General features: G+C 44.4%; 2 protein-coding genes across 9 annotated transcripts in view; both read right to left on the reverse strand.

The window, feature by feature from the left end:
- The window catches only part of prkcz (protein kinase C, zeta), a 138,971-nt gene extending 134,195 nt beyond the window's left edge, over positions 1–4,776 (reverse strand). The window contains exon 1 of one of the 2 annotated variants that reach the window (XM_061792742.1): positions 4,636–4,776. The gene's annotated coding sequence lies outside the window, so the exon portion shown is untranslated. The remainder of the gene's footprint in view (positions 1–4,635) is intronic. The other variant, XM_061792750.1, reaches the window with a different exon arrangement.
- LOC133486927 (tumor necrosis factor receptor superfamily member 14-like) overlaps positions 280–26,367 on the reverse strand; it is a 46,788-nt gene continuing 20,700 nt past the window's right edge. For 2 of the 7 annotated variants that reach the window (XM_061792789.1, XM_061792817.1), the window contains exons 5-9: positions 20,089–20,244; positions 5,233–5,320; positions 4,987–5,144; positions 4,848–4,879; positions 280–4,778 (exon numbers count right to left, since the gene is read on the reverse strand). In XM_061792789.1, the coding sequence (XP_061648773.1) occupies positions 4,854–4,879; positions 4,987–5,144; positions 5,233–5,320; positions 20,089–20,244 (428 nt within the window). In that variant the 3' untranslated portion in view covers positions 280–4,778; positions 4,848–4,853. The remainder of the gene's footprint in view (positions 4,779–4,847; positions 4,880–4,986; positions 5,145–5,232; positions 5,321–20,088; positions 20,245–26,367) is intronic. The other 5 variants (XR_009791156.1, XR_009791162.1, XR_009791158.1 and 2 more) reach the window with 5 other exon arrangements.

Below are 26,367 nucleotides of genomic sequence, written 5' to 3' on the forward strand. Positions count from 1 at the left end.
GTAGGTTAATTGAAGACTTGAAATTGTCCGTAGGTGTGAATGTGAGTGCGGATGGTTGTTTGTTTACTGTATATGTGCCCTGCGATTGGTGAGTTACCAGTTCAAGGTGTACCCTGCCTCTCGCCTAAAGATAATTTTGGAATTTACTTAATGTATAATTACAGTATGTATCAGGAGTGAAAGCGTATAAGTTTTACTTCTCACTCCAACTGTATTTCTACTACACAGCAACACATAAAATATTGTATGTACGGTGCCACCAGAAAGTATTCACTCCCCTTCACGTTTTCCTTTTGGAATTTACTTAATGTATAATTACAGTATGTATCAGGAGTGAAAGCGTATAAGTTTTACTTCTCACTCCAACTGTATTTCTACTACACAGAAACACATATATTATTGTATGTACAGTGCCACCAGAAAGTATTCACTCCCCTTCACGTTTTCCTTTTGGAATTTACTTAATGTATAATTACAGTATGTATCAGGAGTGAAAGCGTATAAGTTTTACTTCTCACTCCAACTGTATTTCTACTACACAGCAACACATAAAATATTGTATGTACGGTGCCACCAGAAAGTATTCACTCCCCTTCACGTTTTCCACATTTTGCTATGTTATAGACTTATTCTAAAGCTGATTTGAGTTTAGTTTTCTTGGAACAAAAAATCATAATTAGAAAGTAAAAACATATCTTCAGACATTTGTGTAAATTTATAAAAAATGTAAACATTCAAACATATTAGGTACATAAGTATTCACATCCTTTGCTATGACACTCCAACTTAAGCTCAGGTGCAGCTGATTTCCACTGATCATCCTTGAGATGCTTCTACAACTAGAATGGAGTCCACCTGTGGTAAATTCAGCTGATTGAAAATCATTTGGAATAGCACACACCTGTCTATATAAGGTCTCATAGTTGACAGTGCATATGAGAGCGGAAACCAAGCAATGAAGTCGAAGGAATCGTCTGCAGATCTCCAAGACCGGCTTGTGTCAAGGCACAATTGTCTGTACCCACAACCACAACCCACAGCACGGCCCTGCACACACAACGCTTCTGCGGTCCCCTCCTTTCCTGCTGCCACAACTCACAAGCGCAACCGCCTGCCTCCCGCACCGCCTGGCCTTGCAAAATGCTCTCAACGGCAGCCTCATGGACATCAAGCATCGCTGAACCAGATTTGCTGAGGTTGATACCACATACTGGACAAGGGAGGGGATGCAGAGGGGGGTAGAAGATGCTTCAACTGTGGAAAGAAGGGACTTTTGCTTTTGCACTCTTAGTGGCAATCGATGGTGGGGGACCAGTTCGTCCGGCCTCTGGCTGACTCCCGGCGGCCGCAAAGACAGCGCGTTGCTTAACTGGTGATATACAAACACACACACACTGCATTCAACATTGCTGTTTCTTTTTGTTATTTTTCTGCAATGAAGACACACTTGGCACAGATAACATTGCTTCGCTTGGGCGAGTTATCACCAGATATTCATTTACACACTTATGGAGTTAAGGTATGCAACTATGAAGTATAATTGATAGATCCCTTTGAATTAGAAAGAAGTCCTCCCATCCCCCTCTCCAAAACCAGTCCAAGTTGAATTACCATTATATCTTGATCTATCAACGCTGTTGTTTATTCTTTTGCTTTTTTGTTGTTTTGTTGTCATAACTACAAAAGACAAGGGATAAAGATAACCATTAACAACAACCATGACTAATGCAGATGGGAATATCGAACTACCTGAAATGGAGATTTATTACTTATAATTGTCAGAGGATCTATTCCCCACGTAGATTTTTGGTCTGGGACCTAAGGTGTAGCAGTTTGGAATTGCTTGAACGAATCTACAGTCGGCCGGGGATGATGTAACTTGGCATGGGGCCTTAGAGACGTTAGGGGCTGTGTGAATTCTATCTTACACGAGCAACACTCCTCTCACCTGTCTGCTGCGTGTTGGCTCCGCAACAACACAGTGCTGTTGTTGTTGACTTCCATGTTGTGACTTCCTCACTGCCCCCTTCTCATTACTCGCCAGGAGCGGCTGAGTTGATAGCACTCACTGAGCCCTGCTGCCTAGCAGAAGGTACTGTACATCTGTCACAATCTACACGGACTCTCGTTATGCCTTTCAAGTGGTTCATGACTTGGGCGCCCTCTGGCGCCATCACATCTTTTTGAAATCTGACGGTAAACCTATTCTTCACCATGACGAGGTTGTTGCTCTCCTCGACGCCATCCTCCTCCTTTCTATTATTGCTGTCTGCAAATGTACAGCAGACACCAACATGTCTGACCCTGTCTCCCAAGGGAATCCCAAGGCTGCATCGCTCCTACCTTCTCCATCTTTCCATCTTTCCTCTCCTCACTCATCCCCACCCTCGCACGCGCCTCTTATTCTCACTGACCTTTGACTTACACTTTTTTCAGGGACGGAAGTGGTTGGAGAGGGATTTGGAGCTTCAAGAATGAAATTGTCATCGGCACCGGAATCGATCAGGGCTGTAATGGGGGTGTTATGAGCAGAAACTAGAATGCAAGCGGGAACGGTCATGCGGGAGGAAGAGCTAGAGGAAATGGAGGTTTGGCTCACCACGACGCTCTCGGATCGCGGTGAGCCTGGTCTTTTGGTCGTAGGGGGCAAGAGGAAATGAAATGACCTGATGGACCGCAATAGATGCACAGCCGCTGGATGACACGACGCTGACGCTCCTGGGGATCTAAACGTGTTTTTCCAATTTGCATGGGCTCATGGTGCAACGAGGAGTGATGAAAAGGCAGTAGACGGTGCAGGAAGCGGGTGAGAAGCTGACGGCGTGGTGCTCGGAGTGGAAGGGACTACACGAGAGCGGACCGCCCTCGCTCATGTTCTCTCTCGCAGTCTGTTATCCAGATGGATGGAAAGGGCGATGAGATCCGAGAGAGAGAGAGAGAGAGAGAGAGAGAGATGAGGGCTCGTCCCGGACAGCAAGCTCATCCTTGAGTTGTTCTGAAAGAATTCAAAAAAATCCCCCTAAGCGCAGCGTCATCCCACCCGCAAGTATATGGAACTCAATCGAGTACTCTGCTACAGACTGAGAGAGCACCTTGAGTGAGCGTGAGGAGGCGACGGGTGGCTTCTCTCCCCTGAACGGGGTGATCAAATACTTTACGGAGTTCAGAGGAAAAGGAATCAAATGACTGGAGTACGGGGGAAGAGTTGTGCCATTTAGGTGCTTTGCCAAGGAGGAGGTTAGTGACATATGCTACCTTGGATTGTTCAGTGGGATAACTGTAAGGTTGAAAACTAGGGTGCAGTTGAGAAGAAATTGGCTACAAGCGCCAAAGAAGTCCCCGGAGTAGGGTTCGGGTGGTGGCACATGAGTTTCTTTGTAAGGGAAGCGGGGTAGCTTGGAGGGTGCGGGCTCAGAATGGGTACTTACTGGGAATTGAGAGGATTGCATCTTTGAAGAAAGGAGGGAGACCTGTTGCAAAACGGAGTGTAGAGTTTCTGTGATTTCTTGTAACGGCTTGTCCTGACGTACTATGTGGGCGCCTTGGAGGGTTAGTGCGTTCTTAAGCGCCTCCGGGGTTGCTGGGTCCATGATGGCCAAAGTATTGTGTCAAGAATGGAGAGGAGCTGGACCCAAGAGCAGGCGGAGACGGATAGGTTATGATGAACAGTTTATTAGAGAAAGTAATGGAAGCCTTGAGGTGTGTTGGTGGACAGTGGAGGAAGGGATGTGCGGCAGGCAGTGGCGAGGACAGAGGGCTGGCTTGGCGGTGGGGTGGCAAGAATTACATAGACCAGGAGCACGGGGAAAACACTGAGGATAAGTAGAGACACAGGGGTCATAAAAGGAGACGAGGAATCGTGTAGCTTATCTGAGGCAGGTGAGCCGTGGTACCGCTTGGAGAAGCTGCAATACTTTGGCGAGGATTTCCGGGATCAGGCAGGCTTATATGCAGGTGGTGACAAACGCTGATTGGTGACAGGTGCGCGGCTTAGGAAGGTGCTGGAAAGAGGGGAGGGGGGAAAGAGAGCGATAGGGCACAAAGCGCCACCCAGGCTCCAACAGCAGTACTGCAGGGCAGCGCATGACATATTCTTTATTATATTATCCCATAGTTTAATTCAATAGTTCTTTGTTTTTGTGTGACTCTAATTATCTACTAGCTTAATTGTTTTTTTCCTCCCTTCTCAGTGGCTCTACCGGCCTCCCTTTTCTCTCAAGGACAAGATAACTGTCTGAATAGGTCTTTAGTTCTTCTTTTCTCATCTCCCTCCCATTTTAGTTTAACTGTGCGTTTGTTCTACAGAGACGGTGAGAGGCGCGAAGCAACTGCAGGTTCCTCTCTTGACTGTCTCGCTCTTTGCAAAGCTTTGTTTTTTTTCCTTTGAAGGTGCTTCAACAAAATATTAAGTCAAGGATGTGAATACTTATGTTCCTATTATGTTTAAATGTTTACATTTTCAATAAATTTGCACCACTGTCTGAAAATATGTTTTTTCTTTGTCATTATGGGGTATTTTATATATTTTTTTAAACAAAACTATACTCAAATCAGCTTTGGAATAAGTCTGTAACATAGCAAAATGTGGAAAAGGTGAAGGGGTGTGAATACTTTCTTGTGGCACTGTATAAATACCAAATGTCAGTCACCACATGCAGATACTGTAGTGGAACTCATGGCAAGCAGTGAAGAGAGTTCAGAAGGTAAAACGTCTTTAACGGCCCAGAAGAGTCCACTTTCCTCGAGTCATCATTGGCAGATTTCTGTGACCTGGATGCCTGAGAATCCATACAGACATATTAATCATGTTATTGTGTGCAATGTTAATCAGAGACTAACTTAGATACCTTTGGTCAAATCTGTGGATTTGGTTGTCTGCCTGTAAAAAAAGTCAAGGACACTTCAAATTAGCAAAACCACAGTCTCAGGTGGGGTTTTTTTTGGAGTATGTTATGTAATACACACACTAAACACAAACATACTTACCATTTACATAACATGTTTTCCCGAGTCTGGTAAGCAAGTAAACGGCAACTAAAACACACAAAATGACGCTGACAATGCACGCATGAATTTTTTTTCCTTCACATTCAGCATCAGTTGACGCAGTTCCTGGTTTTATCAGAAGACCTTTGAATTCACATCTGGAATGACAGATATATTTTAGAAAAAACAAAGACAGTGAAATTTATGCTAGAACAAATCAGGAATTTGACGTGAAGCTTCACTCACTTTGTGTGTGGCTGACAAACTGTAAATGTTCCATTTGAAAAGGTTTCACCAACACACTCTGAACATACAGTGTCATTAAACGGTGTTCCTGTAAATGTAAATTACGCTGTTAAAATCAAGCTTATTCTCAGGAAAAACTACCTGTCCTGGTAAGAGGTAGGGGTGGCTCGCATCCTTTGTTGGATTTACAATGGCAGGTACCTCAACAGACTATAAAACTGTCTCTGTGAAGCAATCTCTAATTAGCAGACTCAAAAACCCTGGAATCCCACTGCCTCTGGCCAAGCTTGTGCAGGACGTTCTTTTTAATCGATGTAGTCTCTAAAGACTGGTAGAGAATTCTTGCTTGAGTTCTGACTAGAACGACAACAGCATTTTTCTCCTACAACTGTCATGGTCTGTGCTTTGGTTTGGGTTGTGTTTAGTTTTGTTCCATGTTTTCCTGTGTTCCATGTTTGTCATGTGGTCATTTGGTTGTTGTGTCCACCTGTTCTCGTCTACCTTGTGTCAACCAATCAGCTCTCTCCAGCCACTCGTGTCTTGTCCTGGTGTTCCTCGTTGTCTCGTCAATCTGTTTGTATTTAGTTCCCTGGTTTCTTTCAGTTCTTGTCGGTTCATTGTCGTTGTCACATTTCTTTGCAGTATGTCATTGTCAGGTGTCATTGTCTCTGTCACCACCGATGACAGTGGTGTCATCTGCAAACTTCAGGAGTTTGACAGGCGGGTGTGCTGAGGTGCAGTCGTTCGTGTCGAGAGAGAAGAGCAGCGTAGAGAGGACACAACCTTGGGGTGCCCCAGTGCTGATGCTGCGTATGGATGAGGTGGCCTCCCCCAGCCTCACCTGCTGTGTCCTGCCCATCACGAAGCTGTAAATCCACTGGCAGATGGCAGGTGAGACGCTGAGCTGGAGAAGCTTGGGAGAAAGAAGTTCAGGGATGATGGTGTTGAACGCTGAGCTGAAGACCACGAACATGATCCTTGCGTAGGTCCCTGCACTGTCGAGGTGTTCTAGGATGAAGTGCAGTCCCATGTTGACTGCATCATCTGCAGACGTGTTCGCTCGGTAGGCAAACTGCAGGGGGCCAAGCAGGGGACCTGTGACGCTCTTGAGGTGGTCCAGCACGAGACGTTCAAAGGACTTCATGACCACAGATGTCAATGCGACAGGCTTGTAGTCATTTAGACCCGTGATTGTAGGTTTCTTGGGTACTGGAATGATGGTGGAGCGTTTGAAACTGGATGGTACTTCGCACAGTTCCAGAGATCTATTGAATATCTGTATGAAGACTGGAGCGAGCTGGTCCGCGCAGACTTTGAGGCAGGATGGGGACACATGGTCTTGGACCTGCCGCTTTGTTAATCTTTTGTTCTTTGAAGATGCGTCTCAAATCCTGTTCGCGGATGGTTAACGCAGAAGTCGGTGGTGTGATAGTGGTCGGTGGTGCGGCTGGGCGGGTGTGGAGTGTGAAAGTGTCCTTTTCAAATCTGCAGTCAAAGGTGTTCAAGTCGTTGGCTCGTGTGCTATTTTTCTGACCTGGGGGGGATCGTCGCTTGTAATTTGTCAGCGATTGGAATGCATGCCAGACTGATTTAGAGTCGTTAGCGCTAAACTGTTTTTCCAACTTGTTAATTTCTTTAGTCAGCTTGTTCCTAGCGCGATTATACAGGGCCCTGACCCCGCTCTGATATGCGTCCTCCTTGGCTTGGCGAAGCTGCTTAAGTTTGGCAGTGAACCATGGCTTGTTGTTGTTGAATGTGCGAAATGAGTTTGTTGGTACACAAACCTCTTCACAGAAACTGATATAGGATGTGACAGTGTCCGTATATTCATCCAGGCTGCAAGCTGAATTTTCAAAGACACTCCAGTCTGTGCAGTCGAAACAGCTTTGAAGTTTCAGCTGTGCTTCACTGGTCCACTTTTTGACTGTTTTCACCATAGGCTTCGCGCATATAAGTTCTTGCCTATATGTTGGTATTAAGTGAATTAAGCAGTGATCAGACGAGACCAGGGCTGCACGAGGTATACCACAGTATGCGTATTTTAGCGTAGTATAGCAGTGGTCAAAAATGTTATTTTCCCTGGTGGGACAGTCGATGTGCTGCATGTATTTAGGGAGTTCGTGGTTGAGTTTAGCTTTGTTAAAGTCCCCGAGAATAATAAAAATACAGCCATTGAATTAACAAAAAGAGCAGATATTCATTGGTCTCTGTAAGGGACAATTCCATTTTCTACAGTAATTGAGGAGATAAGATACGAGCCACAGAAGCCAGACATAACACAGTTATGGAGTTTGGCAACTCAGGGGTACATTGTCAGTATGGGTCTGAATAAACCTCAAACCCACGAGCTAATAATTTACAGACTGAAATAATGCCTCCCACCGAGGATGGGCCTAGTTTTTACAGTTTTTCTACACACACTCAACAGTGACAACTTAAAAGTTTTTTTTGTTGTTTTTTTTTAGCCAATGTATTAAAAACAAAAAAATTACAAAATCATATGTACTTAAGTATTCACAGCCTTTGCTCAACACTTTGTCGATGCAGCTTTGCCGTGTCGGTGGAATGAGAAGGTCTTCGAAGTATTCTCCCCACCGACTCGCAACGTCCCGAGTCAAGGTCAGCAGCGCCCCATCCCCACTATACACAGTGTTGATGGTGCACTGCTTCCCCCTCCTGAGACGCTGGATGGTGGACCAGAATTTCCTCGAAGCCGTCTGGAGGTCTTTCTTCATGGCCTCACCGAACTCCTCCCATACCAGTGTTTTTGCTTCAACGACCACCAAAGCTGCATTCCACTTGGCCAGCCGGTACCCATCAGCTGCCTCAGGAATCCCACAGGCCAAAAAGGCCCGATAGGACTCCTTCTTCAGCTTGACGGCATCCCTCACCGTTGGTGTCCACCAACGGGTTCGGGGATTGCCGCCACGACAGGTACCGACCACCTTACGGCCACAGCTCCAGTCAGCCGCCACAGCAATGGAGGTGCGGAACATTGCTTTAATATTTTAATGCAAGTTAACAACTGTGTGCCAGTTAAAACACTCAGATTTGTATGGAATAATTAATGAACAGTCATTTGTAGTAACTCATTCAATGCTTCATGTAAATATTCTGTTGAATGTAACATTTAGCTTCAACTAGAAAATTCAAGATATGTATCTTTCTATTCCAAACACAAATTAGTACCAGTTTGGACACACCGAGCTGACAACAGAATTGAGGTAGTTATCAATTTTAGCATTTGACAGCAAATGTATTTTTTTGGGTCTTTCCAGCTTAAGCTGTCCAAGGCTAGTAAATGCTCCTGAGTCCGCTAGGCTACAACCCCAGAGTCACAAAATGATCGTAATTCCAGCAAGAGCTGGCGATCATATGGTAGTTTGGGGTCGTAGTCGAAGAATTTTGGTCAGAATATCCTTAACTGCCCCGAGCCAATATAGTCGCAGGTGGGCTCTTAATGCTGGATCCGGGCGCTGATGGATAGAAGTACTGCTGGAATGGACTGCTTATATTGGAATGCTTATATAGGGCATTTTAGGTCCATTCCGATAGAATCCGGAATGATATCGGACCATTATATCGAATTCCGGATCGCGACACATCTAATTTAAAAAAAAAAATGTTTTTAATTGAAAAAATGATAACATCACATTCCTACCACTTTCAACAAACCTAGTACAAACGCCAATTCCAATGAAGTTGGAACCTTGTGTAAAACGTAAATAAAAACAGAATACAATTATTAGCAAATCCTTTTCAACCTATATTAAATTGAATACACAAAAAACTTTAATATTCAAACTGATGAACATTACTATTATTATTGGGTTTTGTTTGGCAGCACGGTGGGCGACTGGTTAGAGCATCTGCCAAACAGTTCAGAGGACCGGGGTTCAATCCACGGCCCCGCCTGTGTGGAGTTTGCATGTTCTCCTCGTGCCTCCGTGAGTTTTCTCCGGGCACTCCGGTTTCCTCCCACATCCCAAAAGACATGCATGGTAGGTTAATTGAATACTCTAGATTGCCCGTAGGTGTGAATGTGAATGGTTGTTTGTTTATGTGTGCCCTCCAATTGGCTGGCAACCAGTTCAGGGTGTACCCCGCCTCCTGCCTGTTGATAGCTGGGATGGGCTCCAGCACTCCTGCAACCCTTGTGAGGATAAGCGGCTCAGAAAATGGATGGATGGATGGGTTTTTTTGTTTTTTGGTTGTTGTTTTTTTGCAAAATCCACTCAGTTTGAATTCGATGCCTGCAACACGCAAACAAAAACACCAGTCTGGAACATTCCAGAGGTGAACAGGTTAATTGGAAAGTGTCATGATTGGGTATAAAAGGAGCATCTGGATTGTTATCAGTGCAAAGTTCAAAATCCAGCATCTGTGATGGTATGGGGCTGTGTTAGTGCCCATGGCATAGGTAACTTGGACATCTGTGAAGGCACCATTCATACTAAAAGGTACATACAGGTTTTGGAGCAACATATGCTGTCATTCAAGCAATGACTTTTTCAGGCACGTCCCTTATTATTTCAGCAAGACAATGCCAAGCCACATTCTGCACGTGTAACAACAGCATGGCTTCATAGTAAAAGAGTGTGAGTGGTAGACTGGCCTGCAAGCAGTCCCAACCTGTCTCCCATTGAAAATGTGTACCACCTTATGACGACCAAAATACGACAACTGAGACCCTGGACTGTTGAGCAAATGAAGTTGTACAACCCCAATTCCAATGAAGTTGGGACGTTGTATTAAACATAACTAAAAACAGAATACAATGATTTACAAATCATGTTCATATATATATCATATATATATGATATATAATTGTATAAACTACAAAGACAAGATGTTTAATGTTCAAACTGATAAACTTGATTGTTTTTAGCAAATAATCATTAACTTGGAATTTTATGGCTGCAACACATTCCAAAAAAGCTGGGAAATGTGGCAAAAAAGACTGAGAAAGTTGAGGAATGCTCATCAAACACCTGTTTGGAACATCCCACGGCTGAACAGGCTAATTGAGAACGGGTGGGTGCCATGATTGCATATAAAAGGAGCTTCCCTAAATTGCTCAGTCATTCACAAGCAAAGATGGGGCGAGGTTCACCTCTTTGTGAACAAGTGCGTGAGAAAATAGTCGAACAGATTAAGGGCAATGTTCCTCAACGTACAATTGCAAGCAATTTAGCGATTTCATCATCTACGGTCCATAATATCAAAAGGTTCAGAGAATCTGGAGAAATCATTGCATGCACGCGGCAAGGCCGAAAACCAACATTGAATGTCCGTGACCTTCGATCCCTCAGGTGGCACTGCATCAAAAACCGACATGTCTAAAGGATATCACCACATGGGCTCAGGAACACTTCAGAAAACCAATCTCAGTAAATACAGTTCGGCACCACATCCGTAAGTGCAACTTGAAACTCTACTATGCAAAGCAAAAAGCCATTTATCAACAACACCCAGAAACGCCGCCGGCTTCTCTGGGCCCGAGCTCATCTAAGATGGACTGATGCAAAGTGGAAAAGTGTTCTGTGGTCCGACGAGTCCATATTTCAAATTGTTTTTGGAAATTGTGGACGTCGTGTCCTCCGGGCCAAAGAGGAAAAGAACCATCCGGACTGTTATAGACGCAAAGTTCAAAAGCCAGTATCTGTGATGGTATGGGGCTGTGTTAGTGCCAATGGTATGGGTAACTTACACATCTGTGAAGGCACCATTAATGCTGAAAGGTACATACAGGTTTTGGAGAAACATGTGCTGCCATCCAAGCAACATCTTTTTCATGGACGCCCAAGCTTATTTCAGCAAGACAATGCCAAACCACATTCTGCACGTGTTACAACAGCGTGACTTCGTAGTAAAAGAGTGCGGGTACTAGACTGGCCTGCCTGCAGTCCAGACCTGTCTCCCATTGAAAATGTGTGGCGCATTATGAAGCGTAAAATAAGACAACGGAGACCCCGGACTGTTGAATAGCTGAAGCTGTACATCAAGCAAGGATGGGAAAGAATTCCACCTACAAAGCGTCAACAATTAGTGTCCTCAGTTCCCAAACGTTTATTGAATGTTGTTAAAAGAAAAGTTGATGTAACACAGTGGTAAACATGACCCTGTCCCAGCTTTTTTGGAATGTGTTGCAGCCATAAAATTCTAAGTTAATGATTATTTGCTAAAAACAATAGAGTTTATCAGTTTGAACATTACATGTCTTGTCTTTGTAGTATATTCGATTAACTATAGGTCGAACATGATTTGCAAATCATTGTATTCTGTTTTTATTTATGTTTAACACAACGTCCCAACTTCATTGGAATTGGGGTTGTACATCAAGCAAGAATAGGAAAGAAATCCACCTACAAAGTTTCGACAATTGGTGTCCTCAGTTCCCAAACGTTTATTGATTGTTGTAACAGAGTGGTAAACATGCCCGTCCCAGCATTTTTGGAACGTGTCACAGGCATCAAATTCAAAATGAGTGAATATTTGCAGAAAAACATTGGAATTGGGATTTGTACATCAAAGTAGTGGAGATCTCACTCCATCGCTGAGCTTTTCATGTCTTCTGTCCCACTGCTCAGGATACTGGAAAACCACATTAATAATTGTTCCTTCATTCTCTCTACCATGCTGTTTTCACTCTGCCACAATCTCTAGCTGTTTTCACACTGCAATCATCCAGCCATTATCTCTCCTATTGGATCCGCTGAGATGTCGTCACAGCGCATTACGGCAAAATTGAAACATTTTAAATTTAAGAGTGCCAAAGGGCAGGCAGGTGCCCACCTTGCGCACCGCCAAACTTAACGGCATGGCGTTGTACCGTGGCAGCACATACACAATGAATGTGTTGGTCGTTGGCGGTCTTGTGCTGTTCTAAACTCAGTACGAAAGCCCATTTAAGATGTAGAAACAGGGATAACCTCATCTTTTACGGCATTTCCGAGAGTACACCTGATTATCCAGAGGCTCAAGTAAAAAAAACATGTCGACAGCGCTGAAAATCCTGAAGGATACACTCGCAAACATCACCTTCCACCGAGTACACAGGCTAGGAGGACCACGAGCAGGGAGTCATCCCCGTCCAATCACCGCCAAATTCGAACATTTCCAGCAGAAAGTCTTTGTAAAGTCAAAATGACGGGAGCTGAAGGGTACAAAGTTTGGGATGAATGACCAGTTTCCATGCGAAATCAATGCGTGACGCAAACTCTTTTACCCTCTAATGAAGAATTACCGGTGTAGCCCTCATAGGCAGTACTCACAAAACCGTTGAACCCTCAGTTCACTGGGGGAAAAAAACCCAAACCGATTGTCGTAGGAACGAGCCCTCAAAACGCTTCAGTAGGCACAGCGACTCGATCCCGTAGCGTCGAAGCGGCAGCCCGGTGGCGTTGAGCAGGCGGGACCCGTGGCGTTCAGCAGACAGGACCCGTGGCTTTGAAATAGTAAATCCGTTCGCGTCCAAAAACAGTCCAAACATCCGTTCGTCCATAAAACAGTCCAATCATCCGTTCGTGTCCAAAAACCAGGTGCAGACCCCCGCCCAAAAAAAACTCTCTCCCTCTGGTCCCGCATCTCCCGCTCTTCCTCTCCACGACTCACCTCCTTCCCCCAATCCCATTGGACCACCACCCCTTCAATCAATCATTAAAACAAGAAAAAAACCTGAAATGTTCACAGACCCCTCGGGACGCAGGACACCCCAGTATCCATCCACACAAAGAACCAAACAAACTTTTAACTAGTTTTCACAACAGCAATTCAAACAAATACAGTTTAACACATTTTAGTCAGTACACTACACTCTCCCCCCACAAAAAAAAATTTGTCATGCCCTCATGACATGTATAACAACATAAACTTTTATGAACAGGATAAACACTCCCCTCTCAAACCAATCCACTTATAAAAAATGCTCTTGTACCTCAAAGGTGGTGGAGATAAGCCATATGTCTTATCATCAACCTTAGCTAGAGAGACAGTATGAGTACTAACTGCCACAGAGCTTGGACTCCCTAACAAGTCATAGGTTAGTCGGGTAGGAACCCTTTTCAGTCTTTGAGGCCGTCGTGCCTCGTCTGAACTCTCTGTAACACTGTCTTGTCTCGCAGTCGTTACATCGAATGTCTGTGCTTCAGTGTCCCTTCCAGTATCAACAGTACTTTCAAAAGTCTCATCTTGCACTACGGATCCATCGTCATCTGTTGCCGCAGATGCCTCAACTGTAACCTCATCCATCTCTTGGTTAATTGGAGGGACAACTTGATCCAAATCCATGCTGACAGGTTCTGATTGAACAGTTTCCTGAGCTTCCGGTTGTCTTGACTCACATATGGAGTGATAATCATACCACACACCCATTTCATCCTCTTCTGAGTCAGATGCAGACTCAATCTTTTCAACATGATCAAGCGCTGGTACACCAGAAAGATTACAGTTTTCAGCCCTCTTTGCTTTGAGTCTTTTGCTGGCTCTCCGTTTGCGTTGAAGTGTATCTTCGTTCTTTTCCACATTCAATTTCACTTCCTGTCCAATGGGCAGAATGTGATTTCGGTGCAATAATTTGTTAGAGCCTTGTCCGTTCTCTGGCTTCAACTTGAACACAGGCAAACCAGGGAGTTGACTCTCCACAACGTATGGTGTAGCTTTCCAACGATCAGCTAGCTTGTGTTTTCCTTGCAGTCCAAGATTTCTGATTAACACCCTGTCACCAGAGACTAATGGACAGAAACGAACTCTCTGATCGTAGCGTTGTTTGTTCCCTTCATTTTTTTTTCTAGCCATGCTCTCGGCGAGCTGGTAGGCAGTCTGTAATTCTCGTTTCATGTTTTTGACGTATTTCAGATAGTACTTGGTGGATGTACCATCACTTGAGACTCCAAATGCCACATCTACTGGCAGTCTAGCCTCTCGACCGAACATGAGAAGATATGGCGAGTGGCCTGTTGACTCATTTAGCGTGCAGTTGTATGCATGCACCAGCTGACTGATGTATTTACTCCATTTACTTTTGTCCTGCGCATCAAGAGTACCGAGCATGTTGAGAAGAGTTCTATTGAAACGCTCAGGTTGCGGGTCACCCTGCGGGTGGTAGGGTGTGGTTCTAGACTTCTTTATACCAAGCATACTCAACAGTTCATGAATGAGGCGGCTCTCGAAATCTCTGCCTTGATCCGAGTGTACTCGCTTCGGTAGACCATAGTGGACAAAATATTGTTCCCACAGGACCTTAGCAACTGTTGACGCCTTTTGATCCTTAGTCGCAAAAGCTTGAGCATAACGTGTGTAGTGATCTGTAATTACAAGAACATTACAAATGTTTCTGGAGTCAGGCTCAATTGTCAAGAAATCCATACAGACAAGATCCATCGGCCCCTCACTGGTAAGATGTGACAACCCAGCAGCTCTCTTGGGCAGCGTTTTTCTCTGAATACACCTTGGACAATTTTTACAATACGTCTCAACCTGTGTTTTCATACGAGGCCAGTAAAATCTCTCTCGCACCAACCCATAGGTTTTGTCAAACCCAAGGTGACCTGACTGGTCATGCAAAGACTGAAGAACAGTTTCTCGGAACTTCTGTGGGAGTAAGAGTTGTTGTCGAACTGGTTTGTTGGGAGGCTTACTGATTCGGTACAGTACAGAGTCCTTGACCTTTAACTTTTCCCACTCTTTTAACAACAATGACACATCCGGATGTTTTCGTTTGTTAGCCCGGTCCGCAAAGTTCTGCACAACAGCACACCACACTTCTCCGATGCATGGGTCTTCCTGCTGAGAATGTGAGATGTCAGCTAAAGACATTTGGGGCAGTGGCTGAGTGCTTACAGATAACACACTACAATAAGCTCTAGGTACAGCATGCTTGGATGAGCCCAGGAGATCCACAGCTCTGCAACGGTGAGGATAAGGTGTTCTAATTGACGACATGTGACAGACAGCTTGGACGCTGGTAGGAGACATGGACACTTCCTCTTCACCAGACACATCGCTGTCAGCATGAGGACGCCGTGACAAGGCATCTGCATCAATGTTTTGTTTTCCAGAGCGATATTTCAGGCTGAAATCATACATTGATAGCTCCGCTAACCATCTATGTCCTGTTGCGTCCAACTTAGCAGTGGTTAAGACATATGTTAACGGGTTATTGTCTGTGTGAACCTCAAACTTGACTCCATAGAGATAATCATGCAGCTTGGTAGTGACAGCCCATTTTAAAGCCAGAAATTCAAGTTTATGCGTGGGATAATTTTTTTCTGACGGAGAGAGGCTCCTACTTACAAATGCAACCGGACGCAAACCTTCTCCTTGGTCCTGATAGAGGACACCTCCTAAACCTTCTCTACTTGCATCAACATGCAGAACATAAGCCAGATTTGGGTTTGCGATTGCTAGGACAGGTGATTCTGTAAGACTGACCTTTAATTTCTCAAAAGCTTTCTCACAGTCTTCATTCCACCTAGCCCCAAACGGCTCTGAGGGGTGGTACCACTCTGTTTTTGAGTTCTCTTTCTCTTTGTTGTTCTTTTCCATTTTAGTCTTTCTTCCTGGCCTTCCAGTCACAATGCAGCCCTGCAGTAGCTGATTGAGCGGATGACAGACTCTGGAAAAGTCTTTCACAAACCGTCGGTAGTATCCGCAAAACCCAAGAAATGAACGGAGAGCAGTGATGTTCTCTGGGCGTGGCCACGACTTCACAGCTTCGATCTTTGAAGGATCAGTAGCAATGCCATTGCTAGAAACGACATGCCCAAGATAGGTTACAGAGGGACAGCAGAACTGACATTTATCCAAAGATAATTTAAGTCCCTCTTCCTTTAATCTGTCAAGCACTTTAAGAAGGCGCTGCTCATGTTCCTCCATTGTTCTCCCGAAAACAATGACATCATCAAGGTACACTAACACTTCCAGCAGATTCATATCACCAACCGTCCTTTCCATGATACGCTGAAACGTGGCTGGTGCTCCGCAGATGCCTTGTGGCATTCTCTCAAATTGATAAAATCCTGCCGGACAGGTAAATGCCGTTTTTTCTTTGTCAGCATCACATAAAGGGATCTGATAGTAGCCACTTCGGAGATCAAGCACGCTGAACCATTTGCTACCACTCAGGCATGTCAGGGCATCCTCCACACGTGGGACTGTATACTGGTCAGGAATTGTTCTCCTGTTTAATGTCCTGTAATCCACGCACATACGTATGGTCCCATTTTTCTTTCGGACCACAACGATAGGTGACGCATAGGGGCTTCTAGACTCTGAAATTATTCCAGCTTCTTTCAAATCATTTAAATGTTTTCTCACATCCTCCAAATCCTTTGGAGGTAAGCGTCTAGAGCGTTCTCTGAATGGTTTGTCCTCCGTCACTCGAATGCTGTGTTGTGTGCTCTTTGCACAACCAACGTCAAACTCACTACAGGAGAAAACCTCTTTCCTTTCCATCATTCTTTGACACAGCCTCTCCTTCCACTCAGGAGGCACAGGAGAATCTGCGAAGTTGAAAGACGAGGGGGATAGTTGAGATGTGGACGGCTTAGAGGACTTCTTTTCAGGGACTGCATTTATTACATCCACCCTGTGCAAATGAGCAATTTGCATACCACGTTTCAATGTCACAGAATGATTTGATAAATTTCTCAAAGTTACTGTGATACGACGACAATGAACAGCACTTGCTTTATCAACAACGGGCATCACTAACAGTTCTTCAGGGAAGTAACCCTCCTCTGGACGTTCTACAAGAACAGCCTGACCAGAAAACCCCCCCACAAATTTTGGCACGCCAACCACTTTTGCAACGCCCCCAGGAGACAGCACTAAGGGCTTCTCTCGAGTGAACCAGACTGTTCCTCTTTTTAGGTCAGCTGTGTCATCTGGGGTGCTCCGAAACTTCTCATAAGCCTCTTTTATTGAGGGGTGAACAGACATGTTATGTAAGAAATTATCTCCGTTTTGTGTCTTGCAGGAATGAAATAGGCTCCGATCATCCGTTCGTGTCCAAAAACCAGGTGCAGACCCCCGCCCAAAAAAAACTCTCTCCCTCTGGTCCCGCATCTCCCGCTCTTCCTCTCCACGACTCACCTCCTTCCCCCAATCCCATTGGACCACCACCCCTTCAATCAATCATTAAAACAAGAAAAAAACCTGAAATGTTCACAGACCCCTCGGGACGCAGGACACCCCAGTATCCATCCACACAAAGAACCAAACAAACTTTTAACTAGTTTTCACAACAGCAATTCAAACAAATACAGTTTAACACATTTTAGTCAGTACACTACACCGGCAACAAGGAAAACACACCTCACTAGTAGTGGACTAACTATACATAAACGGTCAACTGTTCCGTGATTTCAAAGTCACCCCTTGGCTCTTCTAATAGATGAGTATTCCTTTCAAGTTTGCTCTAATATTTGGTATATAGTGTAGAAAAAACATGTAGTAATTTGTTTCGGGAAAACAAAAGGGAATTGTGCACTTCCTATTGCACCCTCCACTCACTGACATGGGTCATTTCCCTTGTTATCTTTTTACTTATCTTTCTCTTTGGTACTTCTTTTTCCCTTCTTTATTCCCCCCGCTCCCCCACTTACCGAATGCTCACTCCGTCCTCCCTGCCCCCACCGTACACATATGTATTCTTATGTTACCTGTGCTTGTATGTTTAACTCGTGTGATATATTCCCTTGTCTTCCGTTTCCATGTTTTAGCTATGCTGAACTCATACACAACACGTTCAATCCCTCAATACATAATACCTCCTAACACAACTTTATATTACCAGCTACAGAGTAAGAAAGTTCCCATGAGACATATTTCTGAGAGTTATCTACCTTTCCCACACACTTATAGATGATACACTCATATAGATTGTTCACTTATAACAATTGTACACTTATCATTAATGTGTCAAGTATAACTTTTGTTCCATGGAATGTAAATGGTATTCGTTCACAGACAAAGAGAATTAAAATCATGGATTATATCACAAAATTAAAAACGGATCTCTTCTTCATACAACAAACCCATTTGTCAAAATCTGAAGAAAATTACCTATCCGATTTAAATTTCAGTCAGTCCTTTTAAGCTAGCTATAACAGCAGACAACAAAGAGTCTCAAAACTAATTCATAATAGACTACTGTTTACACTAGATAGCACAATAATTGACCCAGAACGCCGATACATAATTGTTCATTCAACTATATTGAACAAATTATACACATTAGTTAATGTATGCGCCCCTAATATTGATGATCCAACTTTTATTCACACACTTTTTTCACATCTGACCAATTTGTCAGCTAATTCAACAATTATTTTAGGTGGCGACTTTAATATAGTACTTGATCCAATCAAAGACCGGTCAAATTTAAAAAATTTCAAACAATCACAGTCTTCCCGAATATTAGATGAATATATCCATGATTTTGGGCTTGCCGTCATATGGAGAAAAAAATAAAATAAAATCATACAAAAAGGAATACAGTTTCTTTTCTTCAGTTCACCGCTCCTTCTCTAAAATTTACGACTTTCTCACAAATAACTCAATTGCTCAAAACAGCACTTCCAAAATGCATCCAATAATAATTAGCGATAATGCTCCAATCTCTCTCAGCCTCAAACTTGAACCAAACATTATACCTTCTCCAACCTTGCGCATTAATACTTCTCTACTGAAAGATCCAGAGTTCGATATATTTGTAAGGAAGGAATGGTAAGATTTTCTAGATATGAATGAATCTACAACTGTATCCCCATTGTTACTTCTGGGAAACAGGGAAAGCTGTAATTAGAGGCAAAATCATTTCATATTCTTCCTACAAGAAAAAACGAACAAAAATTAGAAAGCGAATTTGAGATAAAAATCTAACTCACAAAGGAATATGCAATGCATGTGACAGACCTACTTAGGAACCAACTTTATAATGCTAAACAACAACAAGACTGCATATTATCAAAAAGAACAAAGTTCCTACTACAACAGCTAATTATATGTCTCATGGGAACTTTCTTACTGTGTAGCGGCCTTCCTCTCCCCTCTCTTGGCGCCCTCGCCCGTCGGGCGCTTAACATGGGCTCCCTTTGGCGGGCTACAACCGTTTTTTGGGTGGTTTCTGGCTGCTGCGTTAGGCCCTGTTGATGGGTGGGGCCCCCATGCTCTCTGGGGGTGGTGGAGGCGGAGGGGCTCGCAGGTTGGGGAGTGATGGGGGGTTGGGCATGGGGGTGCGGTGGTCTGTTGCCCGTGTCCCTCCCTTTGGGACTTTGGGACTTGTCGGGCTCTGGACCTCCTTGTTTCTAGGGGGGTCAGTGGTGTCCCGCTGGTTCGGTCCCCTGCTGAATGGGCTCACTGACTCACTGACTGACTGATAATAAATGTAGAAACAGCTCAAGGATGATCAGTTGAAACAGAATGGACCTGAGCTCAATTTTTAGCTTCATGGCAAAGGCTGTGAATACTGACGTACTGTGCATGTGACTTTTTTTTTTTATGATTATTTTTAATGAATCCAAAAAATCTAAAAAAAAATTAAAAAAACTAACGTTTTCACATTGTCATCAAGCCTATGGGAAGTTGTTTGTAGAATTTTTAGGGAAAATATTAATTGAATCAATTTCAGAATGAGGCTGTAGCATAAGAAAATGTTGAAAACGTACTGTGATTACTGTACAGATGCACTGTATTTAAATGTATTAGATATCATTGAATATAGGTAGCTCCTTTTAAAAAAAGCATCAGAACGATTAGTTGAGCATGGTATATCTATAGAGTCCTGACAAGAAACAAGAACATTTCAGTTTCATGAAGTTAAAGACAGATACAAGCAACTAGTAAGAAATTAACCTTTTAGACTGATGTATTGTCCTGCTCGACATTCTGTGTGTTTCCGTGCTTCAAGACAGCCATCCGCAACAGGGTCCACACAGAAGAATCCATCAAGTGGTTTACACACTGCGTCTGAGACCGTGGTACACCCCCTCTTTATCCCCAGACCAGATCCTAGAACCACAGTGAGAAACGGTACATCAAAAAGGGACACAAAACATACAACCAACATATACAAAAGATAATGCTAGCATCGGTCAGGTTATTATGAAAAAGGTAGGCTGCTGTTGAGTGGTGGCATAATGTAATATTATTGCATCTGACTTGGTGGCACAATATGCTTAAAAAGTGCATAATGTAATAAATAATATGTACAGTTCCCTCCAAAAGCATTGGCACGGCAAGGTCAATTCCTTTTTTTTGTTGTATACTGAAGACATTTGGGTTTCAGATCATTAAATTAAAGTGAATAACATTTAATACTTGGAGGCATAAGCCTTACTTGCAGTAACTCAGTAACTGCATCAAGCCTGCGACCCATTGACTTCACCGGGCTGTTGCATTCTTCATGAGAAATGCTTTTCCAGGCCTTTACTGCAGCCTCTTTCATATCTTGTTTGTTTCTGTGGGGTTCTCCCTTTAGTCTCCTCTTCAGGAGGTAAAATGCATGCTCTATTGGGTTAAGGTCCGGTGATTGACGTGGCCAGTCTAAGACCTTCCACTTTTTTCCCCAAATGAAGTCCTTTGATGTGTTGGCAGTATGTTTTGAGTCATTATCTTGTTGCACGATGAAGCTTCTCCCGATTAGTTTGAATTTTTATCATGCTTTGGATTTTTACACTTTGGACTGTTTTCATTTACTATCTGTTGAGACTTTGAATGTAACCAACTGCTTTTCTTGAACTGATGTTTTTGGACTGTTTTGGCTTTCATCTCAGAGGATCAGCTTGGAATATTTTATCTCATTTGTAAGTCAGTAGCTGTTTCACATAAAGTTCATTTTCGTGAATTTTATTATTTTCATATTAATTATTTGATGCTTGTGCCCTTGCTAAATTCTGTTCATTGAAGTGCCTTTTTCTGATTCTGAAAAACATTTCCCTTCCTTTTATGTTAAGAATTATAAGCGCAGTGTTATCCATGTCATCAGACATAACATATTACCATCATATCCTATGATTATCTTACTCCTATTTTTGAAAGGTTGTTTCAGCTGTAATTAAAATAATAATAGGTCCTGACTACCATATCAAGACAGTCTAATTTTCTTAGGTGCAAAGGATCGTTAGAGAGAGCAGCTTTAAAGAAGTGTGGTTAGGGTTTCACCTGACATCTGCTATGGTTACTCTGTTGAGGTGCGGCCTAACACAAGAGGGGCCGACGCTTCATAAGCGGCTGTGAGAACCTAGGCGAATCTCTCTCGACACCGGCTTAAGCAAGTTCCCGTCGTCGTTTACGGTCCACTGTGTAACATGCAGGGACAACGGGGGGCTTTAACCCTTAAAACGGAGACTCAGGACTCCCTCAGTGCCTAAGGGGAAGGGGAGCCTGGGGTAAGTGAGATCTGACACATGGCGCCCAATGTGGGGCTGGAAGCGTTTAGGGACAAATAAAAGGCATTATTTATTTGTTGACCAAAAGCATGGAAAGCCCAACAGAACCTGAGGGTGAGTTTATAGTTTTGTTTTTTTTCCCAAACGACTGTGAAACTCTACTCACTGATAAATTTTGTGTCAGCCGACCCTGAGTTGATTTAATACATTTCTCTTTGAGGAATAGTGTTTCCTGGAAAATAACCTTTTTGCCGCAGCGCTGAAATAGTCGTTCTACAAAGAAGATTTAGATCAAGGACAACGGTGACAGTGCCTCGCCTGTAAAATGCCTATTGACATACTGACCAGTTATCTGCTCTGCTGGTTTAGCATAAGGTTTTTCCTTGTTTAGACGATTGCAGAAAACGCTAGAGAGCGGCACATAAGAAGGAAGAGGCATCTGTCTTGGAACAGCATTGTTGGCGGAGAAGCCGTCCAGACAAACGACTACCACCCCGTTGAAGATTTCACCTGTACAGACCTGGGGTGAAGACCATCATTCCACAGAGCATCCGCTCTTTGAGGACGGCTGCCAGGTGGACTACAAATATTTTGTTTCATTTGAACAAATTTAAACCTCCTTGAGCGGTCATCTTATCGTGGTGGAAGGGTTTGTGTGTCCCAATGATCCTAGGAGCTAAGTTGTCTGGAGCTTTATGCCCCTGGCAGGGTTAACTATGGCAAACAGGTCCTAGGTGAGGGACCAGACAAAGCACGGCTCCAAAAAACCCTATGACGAGTACAATAAATGGATTCAGGTTTCCCTTCCCCAGACGCGGGTCACCCGGGCCCCCCTCTGGAGCAAGGCCTGGAGGTGGGGCTCGAAGGCGACCGCCTGGTGGTCGGGCCTGCACCCATGGAGCGCGGCCGGGCACAGCCCGAAAGGGTAACGTGGGTTCCCCCTTCCCATGGGCTCACCACATGTGGGAGGGGCCATAGGGGTCGGGTGCAGTGCGAGCTGGGCGGTGGCCGAAGGCGGGGACCTTGGCGAGCTGATCTCCGGCTACAGAAGCTGTCTCTAGGGACGTGGAATGTCACCTCTCTGGCAGGGAAGGAGCCCGAGCTGGTGTGTGAGGTCGAGAAGTTCCGACTAGATATAGTCGGACTCGCCTCCACGCACAGCTTGGGCTCTGGTACCATTCCTCTCGAGAGGGGTTGGACTCTCTTCCACCCTGGAGTTGCCCACGGTGAGAGGCGGCGAGCAGGTATGGGTACACTTATTGCTCCCCGGCTCGGCGCCTGTACGTTGGGGTTTACACCGGTGGACGAGAGGATAGCCTCCCTTCGCCTTCGGGTGGGGGGACGGGTCCTGACTGTTGTTTGTGCCTATGTGCCAAACAGCAGTTCAGAGTACCCACCCTTTTTGGAGTCTGTTGGATTTATCTTACCCAACATTATAAAAAATAGACACAAAAGGAATGAAGACACTGGTTTCTTTTTCTCATGAGGAGGGCGTATGGCAGATTGTTCAGATCACAGTCTCTCAACACGCTCTAAACAATCTCTCCCGTCGCTCCTGCATTTATTTGAAAATAGGAGGGTTTTTCCCAGACATAATGTTCTAAACAATAAGACACAACACAAAACATTGGACCAACACCTGTCACGTCCCCGACCACATCCGATCACGTCCTTGGTCCAGGCGCCCTTCCATCGGATGATGCTGAGTCATCTTTTTGAAGGCGAGACATCTAAAAGGCGGTTTGAGTTTGAGCCTGCGCCCGGGAACTTGCAGCGCTTCTGTCTGGATGAACTCGAAGTGTCGGTTTCCTCTTCGAAGAGCACAACCCATCGCCCAGGTGTGAGGGAACCGGCCGGCGCGGCAGACCTTTTGGCGAGGCAGCGAAATCCGCCGATGTGAAACGCGTCCTCCTCTTTCTACTCGGCTAACCTCGCTAGCCGCCGAGCTAACGTGCCGCCAGCTAGTTGGTCACACCGCAGCGGAGGGAGCTCCTCGTCGGCGGCGCAACTTCAACTTCAACTTCAACTGCTTTCTTGTCAAAATGGCTCAATATTGGGCGTATGATTCCAAACAACCTTTTTGACGCGGTTTCTTCTTGTCTTGCTGTGTTATCATGTGTGCCAATGGGCCTCCACCTCTGACGGCTGGGCCTCCACCACCACCGACGGCTGGGCCTCCACCACCACCGACGGCTGGGCCTCCACCACCACCGACGGCTGGGCTTCCACCACCACCACCACCGACGGCTGGGCTTCCACCACCACCACCGACGGCTGGGCCTCCACCACCACCACCGACGGCTGGGCCTCCACCACCACCATCGACGGCTGGGCCTCCACCACCACCACCGACGGGTGGGCCTCCACCACCACCACCACCGACGGCTGGGCCTCCACCACCACCACCACCGACGGCTGGGCCTCCACCACCACCACCACCACCGACGGCTGGGCCTCCACCACCACCGACGGCTGGGCCTCCACCACCACCACCACCGACGGCTGGGCCTCCACCACCACCACCGACGGCTGGGCCTCCACCACCACCACCGACGGCTGGGCCTCCACCACCACCACCACCGACGGCTGGGCCTCCACCACCACCACCACCGACGGCTGATGCGGAAGCTGGCAGCGTAAAGCTATATGCAAACATTGCCAATAAAAGAAACAGGGGGCTGCCAAACCCCGCAATACTAAAGCACCGGAAATGGAGAGCGTTCCAAACCGTTAATAACTCTAAATTAATATGGGACTCAACACGTAAACCAAAAGGCATTCTTTGTGCACACTTAAATATACGAAGCATTTTAACGAAAAGTGATCAGGTCAATCACCTTCTCACTGACTCAAATATTGACTTCCTCTGCCTATCTGAGACATGGCTCCATGAATCTTCACCCTCAGCAATACTATCTGTACCTGGTTATAAAATGTTTAGAAACGACAGACAGGGTTCTAAGGGAGGAGGTGTTATGATTTATGCCAAGGACACTTTTAATTGTAATGAAATACATGTTACAGATGAGAATGGATTAGAATTTCTTGGACTAACTGTTTCTTTGTCACAGCAAATGTCTTTTATTCTTGTAGTTATTTATAGGCCTCCCTCATCAAATGCCGCTTTCTATGAAAAGCTGGAAATGTTACTGAAACAACTCAATCTTGCAAAAGAGGTGATAATAATGGGTGACCTAAATGTTAATTGGGAAGTTAACAAAGTTAGGAAAAAATTGAAAAGGGTTATGGATGATATGGATATGACTCAGGTTATTAATGGCCCTACGAGAATTACAAACTCCACCCGAACTCAGATTGATCTAGCCTTTACTAATAGGCCAGAAAGGATCTTGAAGCCATACAATATGCTCACAGGATTGTCTGATCACAATCTTATAATGGTTTCAAGAAAATTAAATAAAAACCGCTTCAAACCCTTGGCCACCACTGAATCCAATAGGATACCAAAACATGAACAACAAAATTTCCAAGATTCCATCCAAGAAGTAAACTGGGATGTATTACTCGCTGGTAAAAATCTTCTCTCGACAAGGGTGGAGTTGTAGGGGCGGTGTTCTTGGACCTCAGGAAAGCTTTCGATACAGTAAATCACTCTGTTCTTCTTACCAAGCTCTCAAAATTTAACTTCTCTCGCAAAGCTGTGAGCTGGATTGAATCATATCTGCATGACCGAACACAATCTGTATCAGTTAACAACTGCAGATCAGAGTCTCTTAGGCTAACCTCTGGAGTCCCTCAGGGATCAATATTGGGCCCCCTTTTATTTAGTCTTTATATCAACGATTTGCCCACTGTTTGCTCTGAAGCAGAGTGCGTAATGTATGCAGACGACACAGTTTTCTTTGTTCATGGTCGCTCCAAAGATACTGTTGCTGCTAAACTCACTAATACAATGTCCTGTGTCACAACTTGGTTGCAGGAGTGCTGTCTACAGCTAAACGTTTCTAAAACTGTAGGCATGTATTTCACTAAAACAAATAGAGTATCACCTGACCCCGACATACTTGTTAATGGAGAAAAAATGCAAATTGTCAGCCAATACAAATATCTTGGGTTAATAATAGATTCACAGCTTTCCTTTAAAGCCCATATTGACAAATTGTGTAAAAATATCAAATTAAACCTCACAAATTTTCATGCAATTCGGAATGAAATGTCAACTGAAGCTGCAAAAATTTACCTGCATTCGATGATTCTTAGTCACTTTAACTATTGCATAACCAGTACAAGGCCTTCACAAAAAAACTGAAATTGTGGCTAGTTAACACCTATAGCTGCCAACACTAAAATACAAGTATGTTATGTTGTCTTTTTGTTATAATCAAAAAAATTATGGTTTTATTATCTCTTAATAGTACAGTTTGATTATGTATCCTGTATTATATTGTCTTGTGTCATGGTCTGTGTTTTGGTTTGGGTTGTGTTTAGTTTTGTTCCATGTTTTCTTGTGTTCCATGTTTGTCGTGTGCTCATTAGGTTGTTGTGTCCACCTGTTCTCGTCTACTTTGTGTCGACCAATCAGCTCTCTCCAGCCACTCGTGTCTTGTCCAGGTGTTCCACGTTGTCTCGTCAATTTGTTTGTATTTAGTTCCCTGGTTTCTTTCAGTCCTTGTCGGTTCATTGTCGTTGTCACATGTCTTGCCATGTCATAGTCGCCAGTTGTTTTTTGTCATAGTCGCCAGTTGTTTTTGTCATAGTCGCCAGTTGTTTTATCATTGTGATT

The sequence above is a fragment of the Phyllopteryx taeniolatus genome, chromosome 1, assembly GCF_024500385.1.
Source record: "Phyllopteryx taeniolatus isolate TA_2022b chromosome 1, UOR_Ptae_1.2, whole genome shotgun sequence".
Lineage (NCBI taxonomy): Eukaryota > Metazoa > Chordata > Actinopteri > Syngnathiformes > Syngnathidae > Phyllopteryx > Phyllopteryx taeniolatus.